Source organism: Lycorma delicatula, chromosome 13 (assembly GCF_047948215.1).
Source record: "Lycorma delicatula isolate Av1 chromosome 13, ASM4794821v1, whole genome shotgun sequence".
NCBI lineage: Eukaryota > Metazoa > Arthropoda > Insecta > Hemiptera > Fulgoridae > Lycorma > Lycorma delicatula.
This window is the reverse complement of record NC_134467.1, coordinates 15509272-15522653: the sequence shown is the minus strand read 5'-3', so window position 1 is coordinate 15522653 and position 13382 is coordinate 15509272. Positions and strand designations below refer to the sequence as shown.

Here is a 13382-nt window from a genome sequence, read left to right as displayed (position 1 = left end):
GGGCTGCTCCAGCTCGGCCAAACGAAGAGTAATCATGTCGGCCGTAGCCTAAGTTCTGTATGCGGCACTGGCTTGTGACAGGACAATTAATATTCATCGAAATCTGGACAGACTTCGGAGGGTCAACCGTAGAGCATTAATAGAGAAGGGAATTGCCAACGTGTATGTACTGTTACGAGAAAGATTTAGCAGACCCCCCCCCTTCCATCACCAGAAATGCCTAACCCGAAACAAAAATCTCGGGTTAGGGCGGGAGTCGCTGACCTAACACCAGAAGAAGTAGTAGATTATATGCTAGCTTCAGCGGCAAACTGGAGAGTCCTCGACGGTTTGGTGAGGACGATTTTGAGGGAAAAAGAAGATGAAGGGGATTTTAGAATAGGGCAGGGCGGAAAGCCCCGGCTGGGAGGGCCGACATGCTGAGGTGTGTTGGCTCCGATGATCAGCCGGGGACTCCTGGAGATGTTGGCTGGGGAATCAAATACCGAATCCCAGCTGCTGGGTGTGGCCCGGGAACGACGTAATCGAGCACCGTTTCCTACTCCGTAGTAATTAGAGGCAGGCGAGAAAATGTACAGACCGAGTTCCGGTCCTTTGGGGGGTTGGCAGGAATGACGTAGTCGGGCATGGTTAACCCTTCTCTGACGATTTGAGGCAGCGTTAATCACAAAAGATCCAACCCGCGAGCCGAACTGGAAGCTAGTTTGAGTTTGAAGAACACTCTCCTTGGTTGAGCTATCTCAGCCCAAGGGGCTGAGACACAACTCTCATTGCTGTCTGCTATGTCAGCTCTATTTTTTTTTGCATAGATTAATAAACAAGAATCGCTTTCAAAAAATGTTATGAAAGTTTCGTTAAATTCTCAATTTTTATAGTAAACCATTTTAAATATTCAGTGAATGCAACGATATTTATTAAATCTGTTGTGAAATAGTATATGTATGTGTGTGTATATATATATATAAATATTTATTTACAACATGTAAACGAGATATATGTATAGATGTATAAAACTGCATGTGTTGGCATCATTGACCAACAGCTTAGCGTTTGTCACACAGGTTGTTACAGAAGGATTTATATTTTAATTTCAGTGTTATTTATTCGTTGGGTTCTTATTTGTTTATCTGACTAAGTAAGTAATTTATACCGTTTTAATATAAATTACTAGAATTTAAGTGTGATTTTTTTTTTTATCTAAAACTCTGTAGTGTCAGCCTTATCCTGGTATGTAAAATTCAATTAGTTCGTTGTAAAATCGTTTATTTAGGCAAAGTGTTAAATATATATTTTCCTATTCAAATAAAAAAAAAAACAGTTGATAGTTTACAATTTTGTAATAGACTGTTGAAGTTTACAATTAACAGGAAACAGATCGGTCTAATATATAAATATGATAACTTTATACATGTTTATCATTCTTAGTTTAAGGTAAAACACTAAAATAAATTGAGATCGGTTACAGTAAACTGTTCAGGCATTGTGACAGTCACTTGGTCTTCTAGCGAGTGACTGTCACCAACATAATCGGTATCATTATATGTTACAATTTGTGAGAGATGGCCTAATGTTCCACAAGAAAAACATTTGTCATTGTGATTAGACTTAGCATGACTCACCTTTCTAGACTTAGATGTAGAAGCACTCTTCTTGGTTAGAAAATTGACTTTGAGTTTAGATAAAATAGTCATGGCTCAACTGGTTCCTCAAAGCATTTTAACCTGGATTCATATTTTAAATGTTGTAACTGCAATTTAGACCATGTCTTACCTTCTGCTGGTAAGTCATGTCATGTGATATAAATGTGGTCAAATTCTTGAGTCAATATTTGTAAAAGCAGTACACATATATCACCCTCATGAATATTTTTTGCCCAAGTGTGTCATTTATATTTGAACTTCATCATTTTTGGCAAGATGAATGTCAGATTTGTTTTATTCACAGCCGTATTTTGTGGGCAATGATGCAACTACCTACCCTTAAAAGAAAATTCTGTCTAAAGAAAGAATAGTTCTCTTCTTAACCTCTCCATTTTCTTTGTTCCATTTCTTCTGATTTACAAAGATTCCATTAACAACTTTAAAAAAATTACCATTTTCCAAACACATCTGCAGAATAATATGCTTATAAGTTTTTCAAATTTGCTTTTTTCCAACATCATTGAAATAAAATAGTTCATAGATTGCTAACTAGAAGTAGGAAAAAAAACAAAATACGACATTGCTTTGATAAGGCTTAACTGATATTTCCAGCAATGTAAAGAAAAACCCATATACTTGTTAGCCATCTAACTTTTTAATAACTGAAAACTGCCTGCTCCGCAACCATGTTTGGTAAAACTCATTATAATAAACGAAGATGAGTTACAAAAAAATATTTATTTGGTATTCAACAAAGGAACAAAAATATCCTCAAACTAAGGAAAATGGCAGTTTCCAACTTGTTGCTGGAATAAAACTGCAATTAAACATTTTTGAATGGCTCAAATAATTTACTTGTATATTTTCAATCACAACACTCAAATGACAAGTGTTCCAGTCTTATAACTGGGAGATCTTGAGTTCAATTTTCCATGATGCATTTTTTTTTAACTTTTACTTTTTCTTACAATATAATATAAGAATCTGGAAAAAATGTTTGCTGATAATTATTTGATTTGTATATAATAATCATTGACCTAGAAAAATATATGAAAATATGAGAATTAAATTAACATGATGGGGAATAAAAGTTCTTTATTATTAAAGTATACTAAATTGACAACAAACAGATATTTTTTGTAAAAAAAAATTAAAATAAATTTACTTATTTTAGGCACGTGGAAAATTCTGTATTTGTTAAATATTTGCATAAGTGTAGTTTATAAACACTAAAATTTTTTTAATTGTAAATAAATAAATATTTATTGTGATTGGTGTAAAATAATTCATTATGTATTCTAAAATAAATTGTAAGTATAAAAGTAGATTATTAAATAAGAAATAGATGTGATTGAAGTGTATATTATTATTTAAATAAAACACATGAAATAATGTGAAGGTAAATTTATTAATTATAAAAAAAATCACACGATGATTTCTGAACAGGAGGCAGATAAATATATATATATTTTTTAATAAAATATTTAAAAATATTTTCCTGGCCTAAGTAAGTTGGAGATCTAAGATCACTTATTGAATTTCTTAGATCAAAAATTGATTTAGCCAATTTTTATCCCAAGAATTTTAGTATGGTTTAATTTCACAGAGGGAGCAGAAAGCAGGGCTAAATGTCTCTTGAGCCTAAACTCGCTAACAAACTGTTTTCTGACCTATGTTTATATAGACATTTTTTTATTTTTAGATATACAATTGTCTCGAGAGAGATTGCTGTACAGTTTGGAATCACCTTTATTTACCTTCGTGATTTTCATAAGCTAATTGGTCTAGGTTGTACCAGTTATTGTAATTTGCTAATTGTTAGTGACACTTGATGCATCACAAAAATGAGATTCAAGCATATACTGGTGGGATAAGATATTAAAAACTATTAAAAAAAAGATATTGAGAATTTCTGGTATGTAATTCACATGGTTTCCGATTCGAAGAATCAATGTGCTGATTGATATCTCACAGACAGATTTAATGTGAGTCACATGTGGTAATCAGTGTTTTAATATTCACCTGTTCGGTTCTTTATCATTTTTATTAAGAAAGCTTGTATCAATATCAAATATAACCTCATGCAAGTCACCATAAAACATTAAACCAAGAATAATCATTAAGGAATTACAAGATATGTGTTTATGAACCGTATTATTTATATAGTTTTTTTTTTGTTTTTTTTTTATATTATGGATATTTATTTTAATTTCTGTTTTTATCATATTTTGATTTTTTTACAGATAACATGAATGTGCCTGCAAATAATTCTGTTATTAATGAATCTCTGCCTCTTAGTAAAAATATTAAATTAGAGAATGAACAAGAAAATATAGGGGAAATTATAAGCATTTTTTTACCAGATCACATGACTGAAACCGATACATCACATACAACAGCTGAGCCTGTAAGTTTTTTTTAATTTTTTTATGTATGTTTGGCCTTCTGAGGACCATGAAACAGTATTTTGGATTCATTTCTCTTTCTTCTGTTTGTTTTATTTTTTATTTTTCCAAAAATTCTTGATTCTTTTGCTTTGTTTTTGCCTTCTTTGTTCTGACCAACTGTCGTTTTATTTTTCTTCTTCTCTTTGAAATCCCTGAAATCTTTTATTGGTTTCCTGTGCACTGTCTCCTTGAAATATTTCATTTCATTTAGAAATACAGAAATCTATTGATATCCGTTCTTTTTGCTGTATTTGTGGCGAAATCACTATTTCTTCTAGACACTTTTCAGACTCGCAAAACCTGTAAATCTGATTTTTCAGCTTGAAAATAGATTTGGCTCTTCATTTTTTGGTGTAATCCGAAATTTTCTCAATTTCATTGTATATTTAAATATCTTTATTACTTCTTCATTTTATCCATTTTTATTGGTCCTAAGATTTTTCTCAAGTTTTTACTTTATTTTTTCTATTAATTTTTTTTGTGATTTCTAACTAAGATGTATCTGATGGAAACAGTTCATCTTGTTTGATTACATATTTTTGCCTGATTTTAGCATCTACTGAGATGTTTTTTTGTTGAAAATACTGTTCCTTAATTTGTAAGCTAATTATATTTTTCTTATTCTTGTTTGACTGGTTTCTTTAAATGGCACATTAAAGTTACCTAATAATAACAATTTAACCATGACTGCACTGTTAATGTATGTTGTATGTAAATTGGAAATAAAATTTATGTTTCTAATATAAGTTATACAAAAAATAATGAACATATTTACTTTATAGCATTCATTTTTTGTTTTGTTACAGCAAGTAGATTTAGTACGAGTGAAGGAGGAACCGCTTGATATTATTAATGGTGATATTCCAAAAGATCCTTTAGCAATTGAAGAGACCACCTTAATTAAATCAGAAAATTTAAAAGTTGAAAGTGAAGTGGTAAGGGTATTACGATTTTTCATACATTGCAACACCAGTTATCCAGATGGACCTTTGAAAGGCCAAATCTAGATAATTGGAAAGTAAAATTTGAAAAGGATTAAAGTATGGTTTGAAAAGGATATTGTACTAATCATTCTAATGTTTAGTGGGTAATACGCAAAATTGAAAAAAAAAATGTGTTTCAGTAAAATTAAAAATAAATTTGGAATAAAATATTAATTAATAATAATTTTTTTGATATTGCATACAATTCATTTGTTAACTCGTATATAAAGCGTATCACAAACTTCTCTAGCCGTTTTCACAACCTATTTCTACTCATGACAATAACGGAAAAAGTTCATATAAAATTTGTTTAAAGTGCTTCATTTGCAAGTTAGGCTATTTACAAATTTCACTCAGATTTCAGCTATCCCGTTGAAATGAAGTCTTACTGAAACTTTTAGGATGTTAATTAAGAGACAGGATTACTGATTTCTTATGGTTTTTGACCTCAAAAATCAAATAAATATGTTATAGAACCATATTTGCTGTATCTTTTGAGAAATCTAGAGTGAGAACCATTTTTTTGTTTGACAAACAATAAGATTGTTAAACGGGTAATGAACTTGTAAAACATTTAAACAAAGCTTGTAGAAAATTAAAACTTTCACTGTACTTTCAATGTAATCTTTCACTAATGGTTGCACAGTTCACATTACCGATGTACTTAATGTTCACATTAACGATATACTTAATGTACCATACAGAATGATTTAAACACTAATAGGGCATTATTGCGCATTGTTGTTCATGTTATTTTATTGCCTACTTTAAAATAATAGTTTCAAATAATTCATTTTTGTTTCTCATTAATAAAATAAATATATTATTGTGTAATTTCAATTTTTTCTTTTTTTAAAACAAATTTTTAAAAGCATAAGAAATCAGTAATTCTGAGCAAATCATTCACTAGCTGTAACTCAAACAAATCATTTTAGGTAATTTTTTATATGAACATTTTCCATCATTTTCACGAATGGAATAGATTAGGAGAGTCCTGAGAGTAGCTTGTGATACTCTGTGTATATATGAGTATATAACTGATAAGTCTCTGGCCTGACAGAGAAATAGCGCTAGCAGGTATAATATCTTGCAGGCCTCCGTGGCGCAAGTGGTAGCGTCTTGGCCTTTCATCCGGAGGTCCCAGGTTCGAATCCCTGTCAGGCATGGCAATTTCACACAAGCTACAAATCATTCATCTCATCCTCTAAAGGAATACCTAACAGTGGACCTGAAGGTTAAACTAAAACTTGATAGGTATAATATCTTACTGGCATTTAATAATATGAAGCTGATGTTGACAAAGGATTTCTTTCAGTTATCTTGACAAAAAATGACATCAAGTTTCTAGATGTACTTGATGTCATTAGAGTTGATCCAAAATCGATATCACTGTTAAAAATACACAGATCTGTTAACTCATTTAAGTATTTACCATCAGAGTGTGATTTTTTTATCACGAAACATACATAAAGTGAGGTATAGTTTATTTACCTCACTATTTTATTTACTTTTTTGGGAGTGAAAAATGCTTTTGCGTTGTCATTACCTGGATCCAATTAATTACAAGATGCTTCTTCTCAGATAATAAAATATCAGTAAAATAGGTTAAAACTGTGAAGAAAACTAAGATAATAATAGAGATAAAATTGGAATAGTAAAAGAAACGTAACAATTATGATAATACATGAAACGTGAATAACAAAATAATATCAAAATTTTAATGGGTTAGATCTTATTTAGTATATTAATTCTTTTTAGAAATGAGAATATCCGATCAAGTACTTTCTTGTCATTTCCTAGGATGTGCCGTATGTCCCTAGTGAAGTAAATAATTTCCCTGAAGAAGAAAGCGATTAAGATTAGAGGAAATAATTAGTTTTAATAAAAGATTTAGTTTAGAATATTAGTTTTATTAATAATTTTTATTTGAATTGTAGATTTTCTACTATTTAATAATTTTTTATTATTAATTTTGAATTTTTATTGTTCAGTAGATAATATTATTACTACTGAAGAAATGATCACACATTTTTCATATAATTAAAATAATTTTATAACAATAATAGTCTTTTAATTACCTTTTTCTTTTCTTTGTAACAACGTTAACAATATCGTAAAATCATTTTATTGCCCAGTATATTTGTCTCTTGGACAAAACAATCAGGAAGTTGTGTTGTACTAATATTAGCTTTAATCAATGATATTTTTTCATAAAATATGTTTTTTGCAAAATAAATCATAATTTTCTTCAGACTTGCTGTTTTCTTTTACAAATGACTGGATAAGAGATTAGTATTCACCAAAATATATATTAAGTACATAAAGGTGTAAGACACCATTTCCATTTTTTTAAATGTAAAATAAGGTATTTTGGTAGAAAAAGTTATGATGGAAATTTGTAAAAAATGAATTTCAAAACTTCAAACTGCTCTATTGTAAGAATAGAGATGGTGTCCTTTACCTCCAGGCTACATGTATGTGTTAAATATTTAACATTATTTCTTCTATTTTATATAAATAGTTAATATAGATATTTCTTATCTTATAATTTGTTTCTCTATTAGTAATTTATTTTATGAATATTTATATATATATATATATATATATATTGTATTATTTAATTTGTAAGAATAAAAGTTTGTTTTCATATTTTGTAAGGTAATTTCTATATGTATATTTTTTAAAGGAATCTAAGATCTCGTTGAAAGATGAAGTTTCATCACAGCTTAATTTTAATATAAAAACAAATGAACTTCAAATAAATGATAAATATTTACACTCAGTGAAGACAGAAGAAGAGATCGGATTTTATCCGGGTCTTGTAAGTATTAGTAAGAAACAGGACATGTTTGTCAATATCCAACAACATTTTGGATATTTTAACAAATATGATTTGTCTGTTTAATTTTATTACTGTGTATGCGTGCATGGATGTGTGTATGTTTGTGTGTGTGTGTGTGTATGTGTGCACACATGTACATTTTGGTATTTCAATGTGTACTGTAGGAAAAAAACAATTAATTCTATTGACATATTAAGGTGTGTGTGAATGACAAATGGTGAATGTGTAAGGGAAAAAGTTTTGTTTTGAAACTTGAGTGATAACTAAAATGTTTGTATTTTAACTTGTTGATAGAGTTCACATTTTATTAAGGTGTGGGTGATTTATTGTTAATTGTATTGGTTTGTCATATTTGAATATTTATCAACTAAGCACTTTAAAACCAACACGATACAGACTAAACGCAGTAGTGACATAAAATTTTATTAATAAAAGGAAAATAAAATAGAATTTATTTCTGTATTTATATTAGGAAAATTTACCATATTTTTACAAATGATGTTGAAAGTGAGCCAAACACCAAACAATTCATGCAGCTTTTACTATGAGCAGAGGGAAGTGACCACCTTGTTCCCATGATTTATCTAACTACAATTTTTCCCTTTAGGTTATTTAAAGGATTAGAATTTATAAATCAAACTCCTACACTAATGATAACTGCAGATGAATGTTCATGATAAAAAAGTGAAGTCATTGATAACATTTTGCATCAGATGACCCTCAATTTGAATGCTTTAGGATTGCTGCATTAACTGTGCAGCAGGGTGCACAGTTAATGCAGCAATCCTAAAGCATTAAAATTGAGAATCATCTGACGCAAAATGTTATCAATGACTTCACTTTCTTATCATGAACATTCGTCTGCAGTTATCAGTATTGTAGGAGTTCGAAAAAAAAACACTGATATTTTTTTCCTGTCATAACCAAACATTGACTATCAGTGTGTCTCTTTCATTTTCGATTACTCTGTGGGAGGTTTTCAGTACACCACATTTTTAAATTATGTCGTAACTATCCCACATGTATGAAGAGTTTTCTCATCACTAAATAAAATATCAATATAATTAGGATTGCTTTTTGTATGATGCATCATTACGTCTACAGCAGAATGATATCATTGGCAGCAGTCATTTGTTTTAATGTGATGCAGTTGTAACTTGTACTCTTGCAGAGTGCTTATGAGCAATGTGGTGAACAGTTGAAAGAGGAATCTGCAGTTTATAACTACTTCGCCTGATTGACTTAACAGGACCATGTTTCACTTACTTGATGCACAGTCTTCTTCATTCTGAAATTTTTTGGATGATTTTCAATTTGTGAAACCAAGCTTCCAGTCTTGTAGTCGTATTCCTGGAATATGAATATTCTTAGATGTATGAAAATTGATATTCCATTCAGTTTATACAAGGCATTGAATGTATGTAGCAAGTGAAACTTCACTAACCAAAGCACGCACTGAACCTTTTGTTGTAGGCTCCATATCTCAACTGACTACAATTGGATTAGTCTGCACATCAGTTTTCTGCTGACTCTGAGTGTACATTAAACAAATGTTGGAGGTATATCCTGTTTGAGCCTACATTTAACAGATTACGACTGGTTTTCTAAATATAGGCTATTAATTTTGGATACCTTTAGACCAGACATCCTGTATATAATATATGTATAAAGGATTGTAGACCTGATCAACATGGATATAAAAGTAATTATTATTTTTTTTTAAATTTTACAGGTCACTTTGGATGAAGGAATCATCAAGGGAAGTACCACAAAAAATTTTATTTGTAACTTTTGTCAGAAATCATTTAATCAGCGTTCTACTTTAAACTTTCATTTAAATATTCATACTAATGAGAAAAATAATAATTGTAATGTTTGTCAAAAATCATTTAATCGTAAATGCTATTTAAAGAGACACTTTATTAATAGTCATACAAAAGAAGGAAATTATATTTGTAACTTTTGTCAGAAGTCTTTTTATCAAAGTTGTGCATTAAAATTACATTTAATTATTCATACTAAGGAGAACAATTACATTTGTAACTTTTGTCAAAAGTCGTTTAGTTATAAAACCAATTTAAGGAGACATATTAATAGTCATACAAAAGAGAAAAATTATATTTGTAACTTTTGCCAGAGGTCTTTTCATCAAAGTTATGCATTAAAATTACATTTAAATATTCATACTAAGGAGAACAGTTATATTTGTAACTTTTGTCGAAAGTCATTTAATCGTAAACCTGATTTAAATAGACATATTAATAGTCATACAAAAGAGAAAAATTATATTTGTAAGTTTTGTTCAAAGTCTTTTAATAAAAGTTCTGAATTACATTTACATTTAAATATTCATACGGAGGAACGTTATATTTGTAAATATTGTCAAAAGTCATTTAAAAATAAAAACAATCTAAAGATACATCTTAATACTCATACAAATGAGAAAAATTATGTTTGTAACTTTTGTCAAAAGTCATTTCATCGTAAATATGATTTAAATAGACATATTAATAGTCATACAAAAGAGATTAATTATATTTGTAACTTTTGTTCAAAATCTTTTAATGAAAGTTCTGAATTACATTTACATTTAAATATTCATACAGAGGAACGTTATATTTGTAAATATTGTCAAAAGTCATTTAAAAATAAAAACAATCTAAAGATTCATCTTAATACTCATACAAATGAGAAAAATTATGTTTGTAACTTTTGTCAAAAGTCATTTCTTCGTAAATATGATTTAAAAAGACATTTTAATATTCATACTAAGGAGAATAATTATTATACTTGAAACTTTTGTCAAAAGTCATTTTATCATAAAAACAATTTAAAGAGACAATAACTTAATGTTTGTAATAATATAATGTATAAAATACATTAACTTTCACACTAAAAAAAAATTTCTGTTTGTAAATGTTATCAATAATCTTTTAACAAGAATTATACTTTAAAAAGACATCTTAATAATATCTAAATTAGAGAATCATTATGACCTTTAAAAAGTGATTAAGAAATTTGGTTATGGAAAAAAAATTATAGCATTCTTTCATTTATGCATAATTTAATACAAGTGTAACAGGATTTATTTATTGTATATAATTTAACATTACATTTATCTCAATTTTTGTATATGTTACAACTTAATGCCATAAATATTTCTCATATTGAATCCTGCTCAATACAAGTTTCATATTTTCATAATACTCCTTCATGTGAACAGCATATGCTAATGGTATTGATGGGTATTTATTTCCAATGTGAAACAGTGATGGGTACTGGAATTGGAAGCTATCGGCTAGTGTGGTACTGATTACTTGGTATAGGGAATATCAGGATGTTTAACCGTACGTCTAGTTTTGGCTGTTATCCCAGGTATCTTTATTACACAAAAATAACATTGTGATTTAATCCTTTGGTTCCTTCCAAGCCTTTTGAATTCCAAATATCACGTGACAAGATCCGTAGTCAACCGTATTACACAAGAAACACAGCACATATAAGTAGAAGATTTGTCCTGATCACATAATTTACATATGTAAATTATTATGTTTATTATATGTAAATTAATGGATTACATAACTGTAATCCATTTGGAAAAGAGTCGCATAAAGCCAGAAAAGGATTGTGGCTTATTGATATTGATTCTGCTGACCGATTAAAAGCTTTAAAAAACTGTGACTTCAAGCCAATTCAAAAGTTATGTACATGATGTAAGCAGAATTGGCTTCTGGAAAAGTCATGCCTCACTGTCATCACTCGGAATCTCAGGAGGTAAGAAAGAAAAGCACAAGATGCTACTGCTACTACAGCAGCAGCTGTTACTGCTGGTTTTAGTGTTACCGATGTATTGCAAACATTAAAGAGTAAGCAGTGTTATGGATTTAAAAATCTGAATATTCTGATTGAAGAGCACAAAGCCAAACTTTTGATCTCAGCTCACCCACAAGAAGATCAGATTTTCACATTGGCACCCAGTAGCTGGAGTATTGAGAAAACAGCTGATGAATTCCAGGTTTCAATGCGGATTTGAATACTAGAGCATGGATACCAGTGTTGTTTGGTTGTTGGGTTTTCACTTAACTACACATCAGAAATGTTAGACCCCCATACTGTACAAGGCTACACTTCATTTACTCTCATATATATAATCCTATGAGGTAATACCTGATAGTGGTTCCGGAGGCTAAACTGAAAAAGAAAAAAAGTTTCAATGTGAATGGAGAATCAGGCTCTAAAGCTCAAATCTAAAGTTAGTATTTTGGCGACTCAGAAAAAATTGAAGCATGATATTAGACTTAGATTTTTTTGAAGATGATAATTTTACTGAATCTGTCCAGGAAAGAAAGATTTTGTTTCAGTTAGGATCATCGGTCCTTAAATTAAATTCATATTTAAAACAACTGAGGGAAGATTTAAATGATAATCATATCATTATCCTGATTGATTTTTCTTAGAACTATTCTTTTGTTGTGCAAGGTGCTGTACAAGGATTCAATTAGGAAAACAGCCAAGCTACACTGCATCCATTCATGGTTTATTACAATAGAAACAAGCTTCAGAATCTTATCATTTGCTTGGTCAGTGGTTGTCTGCACCATGATATCATTGCTGTTCATATATTTTTGACTGAACTATTCAAGTATTTGAAGGTCGTGACTGAAATAAAACATATACGCTATGTCAGTGATGGTTCAGCTGCTCAGTTCAGGAATGTTATCAAATTGTGCCATGAAGAAGACTTTGGCATAACAACTGAATGGAACTTCTTTGGTACTAGCTGTGGAAAATTATCTTGTGATGGAATTGAAATTACTACAAAACAATCAGCTGCATGTGCCCGTATTTAGTGACCTGTAGAAAACAAGATATTGACACTAAGAGACTTATTTGAATTTTGTAAAGAAAATATACCAGGAATGGGTTCTTTTTATTCCAGGCGAAGAAGTTGAGAGAATCCGACCTGAACAGGATAGCTGGTTTAGTAGAGGTCATAAAATTGCTGGAACAATAGAGGACCACTAGTTTCAAGCCAGTTAGCAAAGCTAAAATCTAAGTCAGCAGATTCTCAAATGATACTTCAGTATTTGAAGCTGATGGTTATGAAACTGATATACCTATTCAAGGCATATCACTTGCCAGCTTGCAACCAGGCCAATGTGGCTTGCATGTATGACAATACTTGGCGGATTGAAAATGTGTGTGATATCTTTTGAAGATCATGATGTTTTATGCGCCCACATGGTGCAGCTCGTTCTTATCATTGGTTCCCTGGAAGGGACACTCTATATGGATTCCAGAAAAGCAGATTTTTGCTACTCTTGAAGCACCACCAACAACATCATCAGGACGAAAATATTTGTATCTAGAATATATACAGTCTATGATTGAGAAACAGTTTAAGCTGAAGTAGAATTAAAAGTATTGCGCTAAAATATTTCTGACTATGTTAGATATTTTTATTTTATTT

At 30.1% G+C, this 13382-nt stretch overlaps 1 protein-coding gene across 1 annotated transcript; it reads left to right on the top strand.

The window, feature by feature from the left end:
* The first annotated feature begins 1033 nt into the window (after positions 1-1033).
* LOC142334019 (uncharacterized) lies at positions 1034-12937 on the top strand. The gene is made up of 6 exons (XM_075381686.1): positions 1034-1135; positions 3884-4047; positions 4894-5022; positions 7757-7891; positions 9645-10203; positions 12852-12937. The coding sequence occupies exons 2-6, from the start codon at positions 3889-3891 to the stop codon at positions 12935-12937; spliced, it is 1068 nt and encodes a 355-aa protein (XP_075237801.1). The 5' UTR covers positions 1034-1135; positions 3884-3888.
* Positions 12938-13382: the final 445 nt, after the last annotated feature.